Consider the following 21980-nt stretch of genomic DNA (forward strand, 5'->3'; position numbering starts at 1 on the left):
CAAACAAGTTAAACATTTTACCTGATGAATGTTATTGAAAAATATTGATGCTCAAAGCATCAATATTTCCCTGCTGCATTTTTACTGGCTTACATTTAGTTCTGGATCTTTTGTTGGCCTCAGCCAATCAGACTCTAACTTATCCATAAAAGAGCAGGTATGGAAAGGTTTTTGTTTTTTTTAAACTCGTGTCGGTTAGTAACTCACTAGCCAGGCAGAAATCTCATTCTGATTGCCTGGCACAGAAACACATACACTTATCTGATAAAAGATCTATAAAGTGCTAACACAATCCTGTATCATGTAGCACCTGTGAGTAATAGATTGTGATATAAAAGACTTGATGCTAAGTGCTCCTACAAACACATGAAACTTAAAGCAGCAGGAACTGTAAATTGCTGATATGATATTTCAGAAAAAAGTTGATAAGCAGTATTGCTCTTAGAATAAGTATTGCTTAAAGAAAAATCTTACAAAAATCTTGAAAGCCGTTGGGCAGCTTATATTGGGATACTGTTATGCAAACAGCAAGGATAAGGAGGCATTTGGATCCAAACGATATGAAAGCAAAAACCATTTAGGAAAGAAAAATTATTTATCTTACGGAAACGAGTTCTTCAAGATGTTCATATGTATTTCACTCTTGGTATGCACATGCCCCATACATTCAAGATTGGGATCTTTTGGCCAGTGGTGTGCATTGGGGCCATGCATGCACCCTGAATGTCATCAAAGTCTGTATCATGGACATCAAGGGCAGTGTGGGTCCAACAGCCATTCAGTTCCTTTGCCACTGCAGAATCCAGATGTTATAGGACTCCACAGTAGTGGGGAAGGAGGGCACAAGCGGTGACCTGATGTGGGTGGAGGCAGCCCAGAGGCAGACCCCCCTATTACATGGGTTCATCAAGTCTGTTCCGATGTTGGACTCTCAGGCCGTCAAGCTTTTGTGGTTGCGCAAGAACGGACCAAATGGTGAACGATCGCTACGGCCAACTGGCTAAGCATTGAAGAAGAAGAAGAAGACCTGATGTGAAAGTGTCTACTTCAACACAGACTGCAGCACAGCTCTGAAAAAAGAAACTTCATACTTCAATGCTTCCATGAGGGAATAATGCTTAGTAAAAAAAAAAAAAAAAAAAAAGTCTGAGATGGAATCTGCAGAAGCTGCCTGAGCCCTAGTGGAATGAGCCCTAAACTGAGCTGGGGGATCTAAACTAGCTAAAACATCCCGATACTCACTTGGACAGTCTCTGTGCCGATATCGCTTGACCTTTCATTCTGTCAGCAAATGCTACAAATAGCCTTGAGAAAACTCTGGAGAGTTTGATTCTTTTAAAATGAAAGGATCAGGCTCTGAGAACATGTAAAGAGTGCTTAATGTGGCTTAAGGAAAAATACTGGTAAATGAATCATTTGGTTGAAGTGGAAATACATGAGGACCTTAGGCAAGAGCTTGGGATGGGTATGAGTAATACTTTATCCTTACAAAATACTATATAGGGAGGGTCTGCCATGAGAGTTTGCATTTCCCCAATTCTTCTGGCAGATGCGATTGCCATTAAAAGGCAACAGATAGGCGCATAGATAGCACAACACAAAACAGATTGCCAGGGGTTCCAATCGGGGGCCCATTAAACTTGGAGCACATTAAGAAGGAGCACATTGAGAAGGAGGAGTTTCCTTGACTGATGGAAAAATGTGCATAAGACCCTTAAGAAATGTAACTACAGTCGGGGGAAATGTGTAGTTTTGAATGGGGTTGAAGTGGGAAGTGAGATATGCAGATATGTCTGCCAGGTGTACTTTACTAGGCATAATTAGAACTCTTTAGAGAGCACACATAATCCAAATTAGTTGTAATGGTGGTTGCTCACACCAAATCCCAAATGTCTTCCACTTAGCAGCCCAAGTTAGCCTGGTGGAATTCTTCAACTTTGAATGAAAATGATCTGGATATCTGAGGCACATGATCTTTCTAGGTCTCACATCTAACTAATAGTTCAAGCTGCCAGATAGAGGGAGACTGAATTCGGATGTAAAAATTCCTACTGTCCTGAGATATTAAAGCCTGGTAGAAGAAGCAAGGGTCTTGGTGGAGAAACTGATAGGAGTATCTGATCTGGATACCAAAATTACCTTAGCCAGGCAGGTGCTATCACGATGACCGTAAATGTCCTGTCTGAACGTTCTGAGCACACTGGAAGTCAGAGAGATTGGAGGGTAAGCACATTTCATCCCTGGGGACCACTGAGTGAGGAATGCATCCAATAATAATCCTGGGCTTACACCTCCTTTTTTAAAGCAGAATTTGAGAAATGTTTTGGGTTTGCAAATATTGATGGACAATCCTACTTGAGGAAGATGCATCTGACAACACAATACTTGATCATACTCATGGCATGACAAAAATTGTCTGGTCAGAGGGTCTGCTAGAATCATAGAAGATTAGGGTTGGAAGAGACCTCAGGAGGTCATCTAGTCCAATCCCCTGCTCAAAGCAGGACCAACACCAACTTCATCATCCCTGCCAAGGCTTTGTCAAGATAGGCCTTAAAAACCTCTAAGGATGGAGATTCCACCACCTTCCTAGGTAACCTATTCCAGTGCTTCACCACCCTCCTAGAGCCATCTGCAGATCTGGAAGATGTAGTTCTATGGGAAATATGTGATCCCGAACAAACCAGTTTCATCACTGAATTGCTTCCCAACATAAAGAAGTCAATTGGGCTTCTCCCCTGCCTACTTGTAAAAAACATGATCATTTTCAGTCATAATTTGATTTGTCAGTCCCTGGATCATTGGTAGGAAAGCAACACAGGCTAGGCAAACTGCTCTGAACTCTAATACATTTACGTGTAGTTGAGTCTCCTCATGTGCCCATAGACTTTGTGCATGATGATGGTCCAGATGTGTTCCTTATCACAGAACAATCCATCCATAACTAAGGTCTTGGTTGGGAGGGATGGAGAGAAAGGTACTCCCTGCACACTTGCCATCAATTCAATGATGTGAGAAGGACTAGTAGAGGCATAGCCATCCCATGTCTGTACCGCAGGTACACCAATTTTAACTAACTCCGCTTTAAATGTAGATGTAGTCTGATACACTACACGATGAACGTGCAGGAGGCCACATGCCTGCAGAGACTTACACTAATCCTCATGGTGGTATGCAGATCTTCTTTAAGTTGATTGATAAGGTTGGACATGGCCTCAAATCTGCCTTGGGGAAGGAAACCTCTGGCTGTTGTGGAGTCTAACATTATCCCTGTGAATTCTATCCTCTATGTAGGTGTTAACTGGGCCATCTCTGTGTTGATATTTAAGTGTAGGGTCATAAAGAGCTGGAGAATCCACCGAATGAAACTTTCCACCCACTGAGGCAATTTACTTTGGACGAGCCACTCATGTAGCTATGGGTAAACTATCATTTCCTGGTTTCTCAGACGGGTGGCAACAACTGCTAGGACTTTGGCGCTAGGTAGGTAGGTATTAATAATGGTAGGTAATATTAATAATGGTAATTAAAAAAGGGAGAGGAGTTATTTAAGTTAAGCACCAGTACGGACACAAGAACAAATGAATATAAACTAGCCATCAACAAGTTTAGGCATGAAATTAGATGAAGGTTTCTAACCACCAGAGAAGTGAAGTTCTGGAACAGCCTCCCAAGGGGAGCAGTGGGGGTAAAAAAACCTAACCGGCTTCAAGACTGAACTTGATAAGTTTATGGAGGAGACGGTATGATGAGACTGCCTACAATGGCATGTAGCCGATCTGTGACCACTAGCAGCAAATGTATCCAATGGGGAGGGCTCTGAGTTATTACAGATAATTCTTTCCCAGGTGACTGGCTGGAGGGTCTTAACCACATGCTCAGGGTCTAACTGATCACCATATTTGGGGTCGGGAAGGAATTTGCCCTGGGTCAGACTGGCAGATACCTGGCTAGAGTTACCATTCTGAAGTGGAAGTAGAAGAAAGTATTGAGACCTTCTGTGATTTTAGGAAGTAATCAGAATAAAAACTCTTCCCCCTAAACTGAAGAGAAACTGCTTCTCTTGTGCTGAGAGACAGAAGTTACTCCACCGCCTGAGGAAACAGTCTCTCATTAGAGGGGTCCCTGAAAAGTGACGAGGAAAGGGGGTCAGAAGTAGGGATAGCACGGAACTGCAGAGAATATCTGACTGAGACTATCTCTGAAACCTAGGGGTTGGATGTTCTGAGGTTCCATGACTCCAGGAAAAAAGGAATTCCCAAACGGCAGGGAGAGCGCACTGTTTATGGAGCAACTCTTGACCATTTTGATGTAGCTGTAGTGTGGGAGGAGAATGTTGCAGAGGCTGAAGCACACAGAGTCCTTCTCGGAGGTACTGAGGCTCTCTGGTGTGAAAGGAACCTGATGACAGTCTGTCTGCTTGGTTCTTCCCTTTCCTTTTAGGAGCTGGTGCATAAACTCCAAGGGTTTCAACGGGGTCATGATGGACTATTATATGGAAAAGGACCTGGGGGTGAGGGAGAAAGGTACTAGGACACATGCCTACTCTGATACCCACTAGGCAAGTATGAAGTCCTCGATTCATTTCTGACTAATAAGAGTGGAATATATGTGGATGAGCACTTGAAGAAGAACTAATGTGATCTAGCATGGGCGTTGTCATTTATTATGGTCTTAAGTAATAACTTAATTCCATGAGCTATTGTAACTGTACAATACATATTTCACTCATGCAATAAAAACATTATGCTTTAATACTGTGTTGGTGCTGCTTTGCAGTGAATGAATTCCAGTGCAGTTTGGACTGCAATCCAGTCGCTTGCTTTTTCTCACATTTGAGGTCTTTGCACAGAGTCTCTGGTGGCAGAAAAACCACTGGGGGAGAGAAGGAGAATGGGCTGCAGTGACACAAAACTACACAAACATCCTTTCAACAGGAGAGAAGTAGAACCCAGGGCCAACATGTGCTGTTTGAAGAGGGATTTGGTGTTGATTCAGTGCATCCCCTGTGGAACTTAAAACTGCATTCTCCCCATTAGACCCCCAAAGGAGTTCAGGCAGTGCAAACATCCTGACTCCCTCGGAGTCAATGCCCTTGTGGGGAACAGGGACCAGACTGACGCAGGAAGGTGCAGGTTGTTCTTCCCCATGCTGGCAAGGTTGATTATTAGAATACTGTGAGGATTACACTTTAATCAGCATTCCCACCCCCTAGTCTATAAATACAAGAAACTTGACTGAGAAATCTGAAATTGAAGTTGCTAATGTACAGTAAAGCACACCACAAAAATGCCTGATAAGGTACAATGGACGTCACATCTGTATTGCATTAGAGAACTCACTAGAAAAATGCACAAGTGGAATACAGTTGTATGTGTTTCAGCCTTACAGGGTGCATTTTGACCATGATGGAGCCAAAAACAGACGCTGCAAGCATTTTCTAGCAATTATGCCTTTAAACAAGTTTACAAAATATAGCTGAAACAGAACTGAACAAAAGCCAATGCCTGTACCCAAGTCCAAAGCCAGTTTGATATTCCCTGGGTTTCTTACCTAACATCATCTTTATCTTTTCTCTTGCCCTTCTTCTCAGTTAACAAGAGTTATGTACTGAAAGTGCTAAGATAAAGTAATGGTAAGGAGAATACTGCAAAAGGTATTTGAAAAGCAGAAGAAATTTACAACATGTCTGCTTTGTTTTACTTCCCAAGCCTTCCTGTTGTGAAAGGAAATTCATCTTTTCTGGCAGACTCCAGTCTTCTTAGGCCTCAGAGCTCCACAGAAGCATTCAAGTGCAGGCAAATGGATATGGGACTCGACAAGTACACTACAAGGAACATGGAATTAATGTTGGTTTTTGCTTTGGCTGTCATGTCTGAAGCATAAATAAAGCACCACACACTTGCTTTTGAAAAGTACCCCAGATGTAATACACAGAGTGCTCTGTACCTTTCCTTGGGTGCACGCAGCCCAGAATGCAGTGGAAATGGCATGCTGACAATGGGTGGCGGGTGCAGACCCTGTGGTAGGGCTCTGCACACAATTTGCTTGTCAAGGAGCTGAGAGCCAGTGCAGCCCTTTAAAGCAGAAGTGCAGGGGGGTGGGATTGTGGATGGTCAATACTGGTGGGCTGCACAGAGCATAGATAAAGTCATCCAATGCCTTTGGAAAGCAGGGGGGTACTATCCCTCCCCATCGTCTGGAATAGCAGTCTCAGAGTAGCTTTGTGCTGCTTTCTGTAAGTTGGGAGCAAGGCTGTTCTGATCTCCAGTCATTTTGCAGGCATCCCCTGAGTCCACCCTCAAAGGACCCACTCACAGGTCCACCCACAGAAAAACAAGTCAGGAGGGACCACAAACAGCACCAATATAAAAAGAGCAAATGGGGAGAGAGGCAGGATAGCCAGCTGTGGCTAGCCCGAGGCAAACTTCTGTCCCCAGCACGCACCCCTTTCAGAAACGTTGTTAATTTAGTTATTTATTGCATCCTTTTGAATCTCCCCTTTCTACGTAAAAACTTTTAACCATTTACTTTCTCACTCTTGCATTTGTTCTTTTCTTTCTCTGGTCATTACACTATTTTTCCTTTTCTCTCATACGTATCTCATTATCTTAGCCTCTGTCTTTCTTCACTATCATGTTTTCTATATGATGTAATAATTGTTCTCTCCTTTCCCCCCCGCCATCTTTCTTTTTTCCACATTGTGTTCTCTTCCTCCTTCCAACTTTCAATCCTCTTGCTATCTTTTCTTCCCACTCTCTCATGACGCCCGTTCCAAATCTCTGTGACATCTCCCATTCTTAATCTTCTACCACACACACTCTGCTGCCTCTGCCGCCAAAAACTCTTTCTCTCCACACACAAGAACACATACACTCTCTCTTTCATTCTTTGCATCCCCAAACCTCTCTCATGCACATGCTGCTCCCTTCTCCTCAAAACTATTCAAGTGCCCAAACACATGCAGATTCCCCCAGAAATTGCACACACATACAGGCTCCTTCTACTCCTAGATACAGGATAAGAAGCTGCGCCTAGGTGAGTCTCCTTGTTTAGTCTGGGGCTGTATTACCTTTTATGTGGGTCCTCTGGGGAACTGGGTGTGGCTGCTGGTGGCTGCTGTCTTTAACACCTGTCTTTTCCCCAAAGGCACATTCAGGGAGATAGTCCCACACAGCTATCCAACCTTCCCCTTTCCTCAAGGGAAGTAATCAACCTGTTCCCATGTTGATCATGGACAGATCATCCAATAGAACAGGTTTTGATGGGATGTAAGAAAATCTTGCTGAACAAATCACTCTTATGCTACTGTCTGGCAACGCAGGCTAAACCCTCCACAGTGACCAGCCTCAGTTAATAGTATCAGAAATATTCACAGTAGCAACGGGCTCTGTTGTAAACATATTTTACCATTGTATACAGTATAATTGCTCTGGGCTTTGATGGGCTACATCAACTATTAAGATGGTTTCAGTGTTTAAGTTCCCTTTGCATATGTCAATCAGACGAATTAAACATTAAAACCCAAAGTGCTTATTATATATTAAAAACGTAGAATTTTTTTCACGTCGTTTGTGGCATTAAATACAGTGGAGTCGCATCATACACGCATTTAACTTACGCAAATTCAACTATATGCACTCGGCAGAAAAAAAGAAAAATAACAATTTAAATAGTGCGGGTGATTCCGCCCATCATTCCACTCAATGAGCGTATGCCCCGGAGTGAGCATGAGAAGGGAGACGTGAATCTGCTGTTCCCTCAGTCGGTCTCAGTTTCCGCGTGCCTCTCATAGTGTAAGCATCTCACCACGCTGAGTGTGATTCTAGTGTTTAAAGATACGTATTTTTCGTACAACATGGCCCCTAAACGCAAGCCAACTACTTCATCTGGTGCTCAACCAAAGAAACAGTGATCTGTTCCAATGCTGGAGGAAAAACTGGCTGTGTTGGACTTATTGAGAGACGCTATGTCGGTCTCCAACATGGCATGTAAATATGACCACATGAATCTAACATCCATGCCATCAAGATTCGAGAGAGAAATTTGTCAAGCCGTGGCATCAAGTGCTCCAATAACTGCTAAGATGATGAGCCAGGTGTGTGATAAGACTTTAGTAAAGACTGAAAAGGCATTAAACTTACGGCTGGAAGACATGAACCGTAAACGTGTGCCTATCGATGGCAACATGTTGCAAGAAAAGGCTCTTAGCCTCTACGCACTGTTCAAACCTCCTGCCAAAGAGGGACAGCCTTCTGATGAGAAGGAATTCAAAGCCAGCCAAGGTTGGCTTAACAGTTTTAGGAACTGCTTCAACCTCAAAAACATGCAGACTACTGGTGAAGCTGCGTCTGCCAATGAAGAGGCAGCAAAAGCCTACCCCAAACAATTAAAGAAAATCATAGCAGAAAAGGGCTATGTTCCGGAACAAGTTTTTAATGCTGACGAAACTGGGCTCTTCTGGAAAAAAATGCCTAACCGCACTTGCATTTTGAAATAAGAAAGACAAGCCCCTGGCTTCAAAGCAGCTAGAGACCATGTGACTGTGTTTTTTTGTGGCAGTGAGGCTGGGCATTTAATAAAGCCGGGCTTGCTAAACAGGGCTGCAAATCCCCGTACCCTAAAAGGCAAGAACAAAAATCTCCTGCCTCTGTTCTGGCAATCAAACAAAAAGGCTTGGGTGACAGCAGCATTATTTCTGGATTAGTTCCACAAGTGTTTCATTCCGGAGGTCAAGCGGTACCTCGAAGAGAAAGGACTTGATTTTAAAGTGTTGCTGATCGTAGACAATGCTCCTGGCCAACCTGAGGCACTCCAGTTTGCCCATAACGACGTTGAAGTTGTCTTTCTCCTCCCAATACCACCTCCATCCTCCAACCTCTCGACCAAGGCGTGATTTGCTGTTTCAAGGCCACGTACACGAGGCTCACGTTCTCACGGATACGTAGCGCTATGGATGCTGAACCCAATCTTAATGTGATGGGGTGTTGGAAATCCTTCAACTTTGCCGATTGCATCACTTATATTAAACAGGCAATAGATGCAATCAAGCCTGAAACAGTCAATGCATGTTGGTGAAACCTATGGAAAGAATGTGTGAATGATTTTAAGGGTTTCCCGACCATTGACAAAGAAGTGAAATGGATTGTTCAGGTGGCCAGGCAAGTGGGTGGTGATGGCTTTGTCGATATCTTTGAGGAAGAAATTGAAGAATTAATTGTGGGCCACAGAGAAACAATGACTAATGAAGAGTTAGAGGAACTGATAAAATCGTCTACAGAAGATGAGATGATGACAACTAACAGGAAGAGCCAGCAAGTTGGAATTTTCATAAAATTGCTGAAGTGTTCCAAGCAGCGAAACACTTCAATGATTTAATTTCTGAATACGATCCCTCTATGGAATGAAGCCTCAAAATCACACATAGTATTACGGATGATTTGAGACCGCATCAAGAAATGTTTGAGCAGCTCAAGAGTCAACAGCGACAGTTGCTGATCACCATGTTTTTCAAGAAAAAACAACCACCAGCAGATAAGCCTAAGCAATCAACTTCTCAAGCTGAACCAGAGCCAACCACTTTGTCTACAACTCGCTCTCCATCACCCAAGCTCTCCGTCACCTCCGTCTCCTGGATCAACATCAAGCCCTGACAACCCCCCAGTAGTGTTGTCAGGGGAAGAGGAAGACTAATAATCGGAGAGTGTACAGCGCCCATCTTCATCATCTCATCGTGCATCATATGGGTGCTGTACTAATCATCATCGTCATCATTCATCATCGTCACACGACCATTGTCATAGTTGTCGTATCACCATTATCATCGTCATAGAGTAGCAAGAATATCCAGGATGAATGGTGAGTGTTTAGGTTTACTGTTTTTCTTTTTTATTCTTTCATTCTTCCGTCTATCTTTCTCTCTCTATGTAATTAAAAATACTGTAAAATTATATTTTGCACATGTATTCTTTATTATATACTGTACATTACTGTATACATTATACATTTATACATATTACTGTTCAGAGTTGTACAGTATACGCAAAACCATGTACAGTTTACTGTACTTATTCGCGATTTAAGGGATTTTCAAAGGTAATTTTGACTATACGTGATTTTCGCTTTATGCGCTGACTTCAGAACCTAACCCCCGGATAAGATGCGACTCCATTGTAGACAGTAAGGGGTCTTATTTGGACAATATAGAGATCAGAAAAGATGTAACTGAAACAAGGCAAGGTTACTATTCTTTCAGGAGCAATATTCTGGCAATATACAAAGTAATAAGGGATGTTGATCCCATTTCTATATTTTTCAGTGGGCCAATACATTTTCTAGGCAGTTGCCCTGTTAAAGACTCATAAAGCATTCTGTAGTGGTTGAGACGAAAGCATTCATGTCAAACACGAAGGACCAAATGTTGATTTCAGAGCACGTGTGACTTACTATATATTATATATTAAAACAAAATATGATATAAGCTGTTGCTTTCTGATATACAGAGCTCTGATGGTGACTCTTGTTCTGCTGACAGACCACTCTTTTGATGGGTTTGTAGATGATTATAGTTTTTTGTCCTCCACTATTGAGGAGGTGGATCCTAAGTGCTCTCTTTGCTGGCTTCGTTTTCAGAGATGAGCCTGGTTTATGGATGGTCTGAAACAAATGAAGCGAGAGGGAGATGGCTAGAGAACCAGTGGTGGAAATCTTGCGCTGAGACTCACCAGCTGAGACTGACCAGCTGTAGCATAAATATTTCTTTTCAACTCCTATGCTATTGCTGTGCAGGAGGCAAAGAGACGATTATTTTTCTCCACCACAGTATCCGCAACATCTAAGACAGCAGATTTGATCTGTGTGACAGAGAGTCTGGTACATTTGGATGGTTTCTGCTCGGTAGCTGGTCTGAGTCCCTCCTGTTGTGAGGAAATTGTTTGCTATTCTGCAGACAAGACTGATCAGATTAGGGATAGGCTGTTTGCTTTTATGGTGATTGAGCCTGGTCTTGAGGGAACAAAGGCCTTGTCTTCTCTGCTGGAGTTTCAGCCAGTAATACTCCCTGAGGTACTGGAAGTGTTGGGAGAACTTTGTCCTGCAACCTGTCATTTGGATTCACGTCCTTCCTTGCTGGGGAAGGCTAGTGAGGAAGAGCGGATCTCCTTATTTGTGGAGATTGTCAGCACCTTTTTTAGAGAGGGCAGGCTGCCTATTGTTTTGGAGGAAACAGGAGTGCAGCCTTTGCTCAAGAAGTCATCACGGTGTGCTGACAATCTTGCTAATTATCAACAAGTATCACATCTTTCCTTTCTAGGTAGGATGGTGGGAAGGTTGTGACAAGACAATTCTCACCATGTCTAGATGCCTGTGATCTCCTTGACCCTTGTCAATCTGGGTATTGACCTGGCTATGACACAAAGACTGCCCTGGTGCACTGGTCAGTGATCTCCTGGCGACGGATGAAAACCCGGATTCTATGCTGGTATCATTAGATCTATCAGCTGCCTTTAATATGGTTGATCATGAAGTGCTGCTGACTTGCCTGAGGACCTGTTGAGAATGCACCAGGCCACTTTTCAGTGTTTTGTTCTCTTCTCTCAGCAGACAGTTGTGGACAATAGCTTCTCTTCCTGAGGAGCTCGGTGGGGTGCTGCAGGGTGGCATTCTGTCACCTCTCTTGTTCAACATGCATAAAAGGCCACTAGGAACATTGTAAGGGGGCATGGGGCTCAGTGTTTTCAGTATGCCGATGACTCCCAACTGTATGTCTCTACCTTGTCTCATTTGGAACCATGCCATTCAGCACCTCAATCACTGTTTCAGAGCAAGCTGTCTGGAGCTCAACCCAGATCATACTGAGGTGATGAAGGTGGGTTGGGGGATGTCGCTGGAGAACTGGGAGGAGGTAATATCAACCCCTTCCACTGGAGCAGTATGTCTGCCATTAGTTGATAGTATTCACACCTTAGGAGTGATTCTACGGCCCATGCTGCTGTTTGACGATCATGTTACAGCCATGACCCAGTTTGCGTCTAGCTAGGAGGTTGCAGCCTTTTCTTTCAGACACAGACCTTGCCACTGTTATCTGTGCTTTTTGTCACCTCAAGATCAGACAACGACAATGCACTCTACATGGGGCTACACCTTAAAACTATTTGGAGACTGAAGCTGGTGTAGAATGCAGTGGCTTGCTTATTGAACAGGACATTTCACTGGGGGCTCATGGCCATAGTGATCCAGGATCTGTGCTGGCTGCCCATGTGTCTCTGGGTGGAGTTTAAGGTGTTGGTTATGACCTATAAAACCCTACATGGCTTGGAGCTGGCCTACCTGAGGGACTGGACTCCATGCTATACTGCCACAGCTGTGGTTAACAGGAGCACTCAGACTGGATCCAGCTCATTATAAAAGAGAGGGGAGCTGTTGGCAGGATGTTCTGTCAGCTCTGAGAACTCTGAAACTTGCTCCCTCCTGGTCTGAAATAGCAACATTTGGTGGCTTTCCAGGCATGCTGCAAAAGACATCTGTTTGATGTGCTTCTGGAGAAGGCTGTGGATATGCTTCAGAGATGATGAAGGTAGTAGGTGGCTGGCTGGCCAGCCAAATTCCTGCAGAACTGATTTTAATGGTGCTGAGGTATAATATAATTGTACGGCTGTATCATTAATTATGTTAGGGTGCCTAGACCTTTGGTTAGACATCTTTATTATTTTAAATCTAAGTAAAAAATATATTAAAATATACAAAACACAAAGGACCAATCCCTTAGGACCATATATTGATGACCTGGTAAAATGTTGGATAGTGAAAGACAAAAACATTTTGTTGGTACTCAATAAATTAGTATTAATAATAATTAGTAACAAAATCCCTATCTAGACCAGAGATCTGTGGCATTATTTTGCCTACTAAATGTCATCATACCAGGAAAATGTTTTTATTACTATTAAGTACCCAGATGATACCAAGCTAGGTGATCGAGAGACACTAAGTAAATAACACAAGCCAAGGAAAGTTCATCAGGAAAAGGCATGGCTTCTTCCTTAAAGTTCTTAACTCCAATGATATGTATTTCAGCATAGAGTCTCCAATCAAACTTCACACCACTATGGGTGAATACAACAGCAACTCATACCAAGTCTCTCAAAAACCCACTGCAGAGTAAACAAATGTTATATAATTCTTCAAAAGTCTTTCCATCTTATAGAGGTATGTGTTTTTTTTTTTAAAAAAAACAATATAAACAATGGCATTTTACAACAGAATGAAATGTGGTCCACAGCTGGGACAGGTGCTGTGTTTTTCCAAGCTGTTATCAGTGATATTCCACGATTGGATATGGACAATTTGACAGAGAAGGAGAGCATATCTTTTTCTGCATTATTCAAATACTTCAGATGCTTGGCCCAAATACAAAAGTGACACACTACAAAAACATTTGCAGCTGCAGGAGCAATCAAACTATTGCAATATTTTCATTAGACTGACCATTTCAGCACAAATCATAGGGGTTTTATTTATAGCCTTTCTATACAGTGTTCTCTTATGATAACAAAACTGAAAAACTGGAGAAAATTTCCTATGACTCCTGAAAGCCGTGGCTTACCTGGCTCCACTTCATGCCATCCACTTGACTGACTGCCACTTCCTGGAGAGCGCCCTTGGCTTGTATAAAATGGCTCTTCACCAGGACTGTCCATTTCATCCTCCACAGATTTGAGGCGTTTTGTAGAGCTGAAACAGCAAAACATACAATACTGTATATGCTGAAAGGATACAAAGGTATTTCTCTATTGGTATATTTCTCGGTAGCATGGGAAGAGACCAACAGGGTTAAGTTTAGTGACATTGAAACTGACAGAGTTAAGGCATTGACTTGGGAGAGGTTCCTGTTCTATTCACTCTTCCCCACAAAGCTGAATCAATGTACCTCAGTCCTGATCTACTTTTTTCAGACTTGAGGCTGCCTTACACTAGAATTGTCAAACTTTCTGAACTGTGCCAAGCTCCATGCTGATTTTGTGACACACAACAACCTCCAATAAAGACTAAGCTGAGATCACCAAACTCATTCCAAACTGGAACCAAAGATATTTTAAAATTTAGATTTTCACAGGTGGAAGGCTAGGACCTTATGGAAAGCATGCTGAAGTCAACAGAACGACTCCCATTGACTTCAGTGGGTTTTGTACCATTAATTCACTGTGTCACCAGCTATCAAATAGTTAATATTAAACAGATATGGTACTGACAGGCAGACCCTCATTTAAACTACCTTGTTTTCTCCTTATCTTACTGTGAATTCCATATACTCCCTTTGTATGCATTTTTTATATTTTCAATGCTTTCTTTTCCTAAAGAAAAATCCAATGGCAGCAAACCCAGCTTCATGGTAACCCTACAATAATAAGCACATGAGTGATGGCAAAAGATGGAAAAGATATTTCAGTTTTACATTGTCACAGGTTATTTTAAACAAGAATAAAAATTTTACCCTGTATCTAATTTGTGCAATGCCTGATGTAGAACATAGTCTTTGGCTGCCGCCACACGTTTTTTAAAAAAAAGAACAAAAAGCTTGCTGACTAATGCCAACACTGAAAGGCTCCCACACAACACTTACCATATACAATACCTCCCCCACAATCCAACCCAGACGAAAGGCTGAGAGATGGGAGAATCCTGACACTGTGCTCTGAAGGTCAACTGACACAAAGTGTGGCAGAGTGGTAGGGAAATGAATTCCAGTTCCAAGGGCCCACAATCTTGGCTAAGTTTGGAATAATGAGATGTACAGAATGCTCTAGAATATTATTGTGAATTTGTCCTAACACATTTTTCTAGAACTTATGTCTATTGCCAGCTCTTTATTCTGTGGGGTCAATTCCACCAGCAGTGTGTAAGGGATTCAAGAAAAGGCCTACCTGCCTAAATGTCCCATAGGTAAACAAGAATAGACTCCTTTGTGTATCAGGGATGTACTTCAATGGATATAAAACATTCCATTGGCATAATTCCCATTGAGCTAAATCTTCCAGCCTTCACTCAGGCAAGACTCACTTTAACTTCACCCTTAGTTCTGCCTGAGTAAGAGCTGCAGGGTTTGGGAGTTCTGTATGCAAAGCTGAAGGGAGACAATGTTTTATGGTATGTATGGAATGCAGGTTGTACCATAACTTATTTAAAAGAATCGGTATGTGTCGGTTGGGGAAATTCTATGTGTACAATACAATTACTGCCTGATAGAGCCACTGAGTCTGTGTATTTAAGGAATACTTTTTTTCTAACTGGGAACAACCTAATGAGAGAAAAACAAACATATTACTGAGTTATTAACTACTGGTGATGTTTATAATTAGTTCCTTATCAGTGCTAGCTATTTGCAGAAGAATAGAAGAGTGACAACTGAGCTTTTAAGTAACACTAATAACCTGCCTTTTTCACTCCTGGAGTCACAACAAAACTCTTCCTGGGAGTGATTCTAATGATGAGCACTGCACATACAGTATGCCAAACACATGTGAAAAAACTAACAGCACAAACTTTTAAATTGATTACTGCCACATGTAATGAGAACCGTATTTGCTAAGCTTCAGAATGCTGACTGAGCTCATGTGTACAGAATGTTCTTTCAATCACTGCGAACTATAAGCTAAAAGAAAATGAGTACTTGTGGCACCTTAGAGACTAACAAATAAGCTAAAAGTTATTGCTAGGAGACTCTACATACTTTTGTAGAAAAAAAAAACAGCTACATTCAAAAGATATGTTTTTTTTTAACGGTGTGCTTGCTTTTTGCAAAGCTGGTGGCGCTGCAGACTGAGATCAGAACCTAAAAGAACTCCAGGAAGAAGTTAGAATTTCTTGTCATGTCTTCGAAATAACTGATCATTTTGGCTGGCGGACAAACAAAAATCAATCTGGTTCCTTAACAGTGTTCAAGATGGCAATGGTGACTAGGCTTATTTATAAATTCAATCTCATGTATGGTTAAAGTAAAAAGACAGAGTAAAAAATATCCTTGTCTGCTAGTTTGCACCTAAGATATGCAATTGGACTTGACAGTAGCCTGCATCAAAAATTCAGTTGCTTCATTAAATCACAAAATTCTTAAAGCCACACCAAAATGTGAATGAATTAAAGCCAGGTCTTCAACACTATGTTAGTTTCACAGCTAACACTTTTATGTATACACAATCCATGTAAGTTTTATCTAAAGTCTGGTGTCCAGTCTCTTTTCCTTCTATGCAATGCCGACAAGAAATATCTCCATGAAAAATACTCAGTGACATTATCATAGGAGGACATTATGTTTCATTATGGTCCTGATTCTCCTCTCACTTATACCAATGCAACTCTACTGATTTCAATGGAATTACCTGTGATTCTAAACAAGGTAAGTGAGAAAAGAATCAGGGCCTGTGTGTCTCTCTGCAGCTTTTTTCAAAGCTGGACCTTAAGTATAGAGCTTTAATATAGATTGAGATAGACACTCAGATTTGTGATTCTGAAAAGACTCACCATCCTGTCCCCACCAGAACACATCAAACAATGTAAGTACAAAACAATAATTTCCATATGAGCATTAATCGTAATCTGGGTTTCACAAGTAACCCAATAGCATACACATATCAAATTACCTGGTAGAGGATGTGCTAGGTAAAGACCTCCTCATTGCTCCTGGGCTCATGCTATAGTATGAAGAACTTTCCAAATCTGAGAGGGAGAAATTTGGGCCTGTTCCTGCAGCTATTGGTGCTAGGGAAACAAAAAAAATTAAAGTCAGTAAGTCATGTGAATAAGGACTCAATTATATATCAACACCCAAAGTGAACTGACACTGTAATCAGGAACATTTTACCACTATATGATGCCCTCGGGGGCAGGAAGTGTCTTTTTTGGTATGTTTGTACAACGCCTCGCACAATGCAGTCCTGGTCCCCACCTAGGACTCCTAAGTACTCCAGTAATAAAAATAAATAATAATAATCATATAATATAATAAAGACATTCCTATTTTCTTTTCAGGTCAGTCTTTTCTGTACTGGCAATTCTCATTGTTTGCAGCAAGAATCTTGGATTCCTTTAAGAAACTGCTGCCATATTGTAATCTTCTTAATAACATCTCTTGGAACTTACTTCCTTATTAGGCACAGTGCTGAGTAGTGGACGTGTTGCGCCATCCCTACAATATGCCTGGCCCAGTCTACGAGCTTCTGTAGACGGGGAAGGGGCACTGGTGCCACCTCTTCCCAAGACCTTTGGGAATGCTGTGTGCACCCAGATGTACATAGAGGCTACAGTCTCTATACTCCTGGAGCATAGGAGCTATGACTGACCAAGACCCCTAAGGGAAGTATGCCAGGGGCTGAGACTCCTTGTGTTCCTCTCTGGCTCTGGGCCGAGGCCAGAGACAATTTGCCTCATTATATTATTATCCAACAAACGTTTTCTATTGTTCTTTATTCCCACAAGCATGCATGGTTTTCTGTAAGGATCACCACTGCTATAACTCACCTGACTTTAATACGCTTGCCTAGAGTACAGTTTTTACACTAAGGTATTATGAGAGTTCCTTTTCCAAAAGTTTACAGGCATAGGGCTCTGAACTCCCATGTGTTGAGCAATATGGAACAAATGAGAATGTTTTAACTAATATAAAACTGATCCGGCAAGGTCTTCCTCAATGAAATCCACTGCATGTGATATGATACCATGCCCACTGTCACCATTCCAGTGCCCTGACCTTTACAGGACATTCTGTTTTATGGACCAAGATTGATTGTCTGTCCCATTCCACAATCTGATTAAAATTACCCTGTTGCCCAAGATAAATCTGTTTGGCACAGGATATATGATCTGAAAACTCTGATTCACAGGGATTTTCCTGGTGCCACACAATGATACTGAGCCAAATTTACTCTTGTGTCAGTTGGAACAACTCTACTGAAATCAATAGACCTGTGCTTGCTCCTACCGGGGAGGAACTGAGCCCAATATTAAACACATGAAATATTTCACTCTTGTGGGCATCAGTGAGGAAATCAAGATTGGATGATTCAGGTACCTTGCACCAATAACCTGGCATACCAAGGGTGAAATACGGGACCAAATGAAGCCACTGGGAGTTCTGCCTTTGATTTCAATAGAGTCAGGATTTCACCCCAAGTTTTAGGGAAGAAGCACTGCTGGATTTGACAGATGAAGAATATAGCTTTGCAGCTGCCTCATTCTCCTCACAATTAAACTGGCAATCTAGGGCAAAGATCTTTTAAGAAAGTAGATCAACATTGAGACAGACTGGGAATGACATGGACAGCAAGTAACAGATTTTTAAAAGCGTAGGGTGGAAAGCACACAATGCTATTAAAACTTAAGAAAATCTGGAACGATCATTAAAAGGGATTAATTTGGGAAGTAATTTACGGCAAGAACACAAACTCCTTTGTTGTGTTCCTTTAACTAAAATATGTTTCCTGTGCACTGGCTGTATGAGAGGGCGGGCGTTTTTTTTAAAGAAAAATTAAATATAGTAAAACTCATTTTATTAAATTGTGCTTTCTGCTAGAGTTTCCTGACAGCAGCTAGAAGAGGCTGTAAAACCGACAAATTTGCATGGAAAAAAGAAACCAGTGTAAGTAATTTGTGTAAAAGGTAACATGGGCATGGACTGCTATAATTCAGACACCCTGCAGATAGCAGACCGCTGCAGTATGAGCAGTTATGGGTTAGAAAAATGACCATACTGCAGTCAGTCTGACGTGAATGGAAATCAATCATACAGGTACTCTCTGCAGCATCTACTCCACAGTCTTCAGCAATTCCTTTGCCAAGCAGATTTGTGCTCTTTAAACCCCTTTGTTGATCAATTCCCCTGTACCCCAGACCTAACAAAGCCCAACTTAGTGGTTAATAATAATATTTTCCAAACAGGTATATAAAAAGGCAGGCACTAAATTAAAGCACCATTTCTTTTCAAGGGGCAATGAATTTCCCCGCTATTGTAAGTTTTACTGAGCAGTTGTATTTCAGATAGAGATGGAGGAAAATTTTGTGTTCTAAAACTGACTCTGCTCCCGTTCATCAGCCCCCAAAATCTAGCGCATTACTGGCCAAATTCTTGAATTTTCCTTATGTGAAACTAAAAAGTTCTTCCACTTCTCAACATGGTGCACGTAGCCTGAAAAGATGTGGAGTGGGATGGGGGTAAAGCTAGTAACATAAAAATTAGCCACAAGATAGAAAGGATTTAAATAGGTAACCTCTAGCTTCCTCCATATTTAACAGTAATAGGGTTTTCCTGCCAGGTCCTCGAACACTCTGCAGTACTGAGGGGAGCTGAGCTGAGAGGATTCAGGATGAAAGGTAAAAAGACAAGATCCATCCCTCTTAAACAATAAAATGGTCAAAGGACAGAACATTTATTAAAGCAGTTGAGTATTAAAAGCATTTAAAAGGTTCATGGCTGTGCCTTATTTAAAAGGCCTATGGCAGTTCTCACAATGACATTCATACTAGAGACAACCCAAGGTCACTAAACTTAGTAATGCTATAAGGGTAAACTTTCCATAAAGGGGAACTGTTCTGGAATCATACTCTGTGTAGTAGGAAGTTATCTTTCAATAAAGGGTATCTATGTTTTCTTTTCCCAGTTAGTTTGCTCTTCAAACAACATTTTACTGTAGACAAAGTGAGGAAAATTTCAGTGTACAGACCCCATCCAGAGGCTGGCGGAGAAGGGGTTAACTCTCTTTCTCTGGGTAGGGGGGATCCGTCTCTTCCTCTCTGGAATTTGGTTGAAGTGATTCATGCTTTATATCCTTGTTATAGACTTAGCTGAATCGAGTCACACTTCATAACACTTTACACTGGACTTTGGCTGAGGGAACTCTGTTGTGTTTTATTTGGACCTTCTATTTACTTTTCTATTTTGCAACACAACATGTTGCAAAGGTGCATAAACTTAATCTAGCCTAGCCATGCAAACCCTTCCTTGCTCCAAATGGCCCCTCTCACTGCCTGAATACACTATCCCTCTTCTATTAGCCCTGAATACTGATGGAAAGACAGAATCCCACTTCTGTCTGTTTGTAGGATTCCCTATCAACACTCCAGCACCAGAGAGAAAACAGGATTAAAGAGCTCTAAATTGTGGCAAAACTCTGTCTAAATTGAGCTTCTTCATTTTAGCATATGATCATCCAACATGTGATCACTCTCCCCACCTGTACCTCAGCCCAACGTCCCAAAATAAGAACATGCTTTGGCACTGTCAGCATAAGTGTGGAGATCATTCTGTTCTATAATACAAAGCCAGCCCTTTATTACACCAAAGTATACATAAATTGAAAGTTAAGATTATACCAGCCACACTGAAAATATGCTGCTTTCCCCACCTAAGAGATGCTCCTCAGAAAAATGACACCAAAATAGCTCAAGAACACGTCCCAAGCAGGAGATATAGGTTGAAAATTTCAACTGAGCTTCCACACAATACACACCCCACCCACATGCCTGCATCAAGATGTCATTTGACACAGAGCTCTGACCCCAGTGAGGGAGGAGTAAAATGGTTTATTGGATAGAAATCTGGCCTTTCATTTAAAACTTCGTTTGACTGATGTGTGCGGAGCCTGTAAGTGAACTAACTGATGCAGCCTCAGCTAATTTCAGCTGACAGGGTGGTCTCCATCACAAAACTCCTACGCACGCAGGATACATTTCAATCACTCTGAAGGATCAGAATGAGGGTTAGAATGAGTTTGCCTGAAAGACTGGAACAACCCTCACTGTAGGCCGATCATTCCATGTTAAACTGGGGAGGCAAGCGGGGAGCTGCTTCTCTTTGACCACCTGCATGGTAGCTCTGCTCTGGATAAAGCGCAGCTCTGAGGAAAACTCCCACTGCTGCCAATCTATTCCCCTTGCTGCCAGTTTATTAGCTCAAATAGTCACCCGAAATGTCAAGAAAAATAACAGAAAAATTAGCAAAAAACCCTCTGACTTAATTCAATTTGAATATTTATTTTGGAAATTTACTGAATTAAAGTACAGGAAACCCACTAAATAAAACCAGCCAAGCTGGCAGTCGTCTTCCTTTTAAAATGGCACTGTCTTTTAGTTGTTAAGATATATTTAATTTCTCTTTTTTCATTTTTTATTTATTTATTTTTACAAAGATATTTGGGTAAAACTAGGATCAAGACATGTCTAACACTGCAGCAAAGTGACAATGTACATAAGGCTAAACGTATTATACCCCAGGAAGAAACATGACGTTTAACTAATACACTTCTTCATATACTGTGGCTTAACAACCAGAGGAAAACACACTATCTTTCTGACTCAGCGAGTAAAGGGTAGCTCGAATTTGTTGCATGGCCTTTGTCTCCTATGTACTGTACTGTTAGGTTCAAAGAGGTTTGCCGAATACCACTGATATGAAATGTGTGATGTTCATTTTAAAATTACTAGTACAGCTTGCTATTGACCATCTAATTATGCTGAGTTCCATTTATAAACATAGCTAACCACTAAGTTTATGGAGACTTTTTGTGCTGCTTTAATAGGATATTGATCGAGAGCAAGGTTTGAGTGGACTGCCATTGAATTGTGTAATGGCATACAAAAAGCAAGGTCACGGCAACTGTTCATTCTATGCCTGCAGTCTATTTTTTATTATACTCTTTTTTTCTCTCCCTCTTATACCCAATCCCAAATGCTATGTTTGGGATAGCAATGCTTGGCTAAGGAATACAGAGTTATATTTTAAATGTTGTTTTTCATGCTGCTGACTTCTAACTATCTCAGCTACAGTATTGCTTAGTATAGCAGAAAACATACAGGCTATATCAAAGCTTTCGTAAGTGTGCTCTGCACTAGGGAGTTCTGTGGATCCTTCCCACTCTCCTACAGACTGCAAAAAAGCAGTGGATCCACGCTGCAGTTTCCGAGCTGCAGCAGCACCAACCCTTGTTTTTGCA

The 21980-nt window shown here is 41.6% G+C and overlaps 1 protein-coding gene across 9 annotated transcripts in view; it reads right to left on the reverse strand.

Moving 5' to 3' along the window:
• The window catches only part of NFIA (nuclear factor I A), a 469138-nt gene that overhangs the window by 81386 nt on the left and 365772 nt on the right, over window positions 1-21980 (reverse strand). For all 9 annotated transcript variants that reach the window (XM_075131796.1, XM_075131795.1, XM_075131792.1 and 6 more), the window contains exons 5-6: window positions 16638-16755; window positions 13604-13731 (exon numbers count right to left, since the gene is read on the reverse strand). In XM_075131796.1, the coding sequence (XP_074987897.1) occupies window positions 13604-13731; window positions 16638-16755 (246 nt within the window). The remainder of the gene's footprint in view (window positions 1-13603; window positions 13732-16637; window positions 16756-21980) is intronic.

This window comes from Caretta caretta, chromosome 8, assembly GCF_965140235.1.
Source record: "Caretta caretta isolate rCarCar2 chromosome 8, rCarCar1.hap1, whole genome shotgun sequence".
NCBI lineage: Eukaryota > Metazoa > Chordata > Testudines > Cheloniidae > Caretta > Caretta caretta.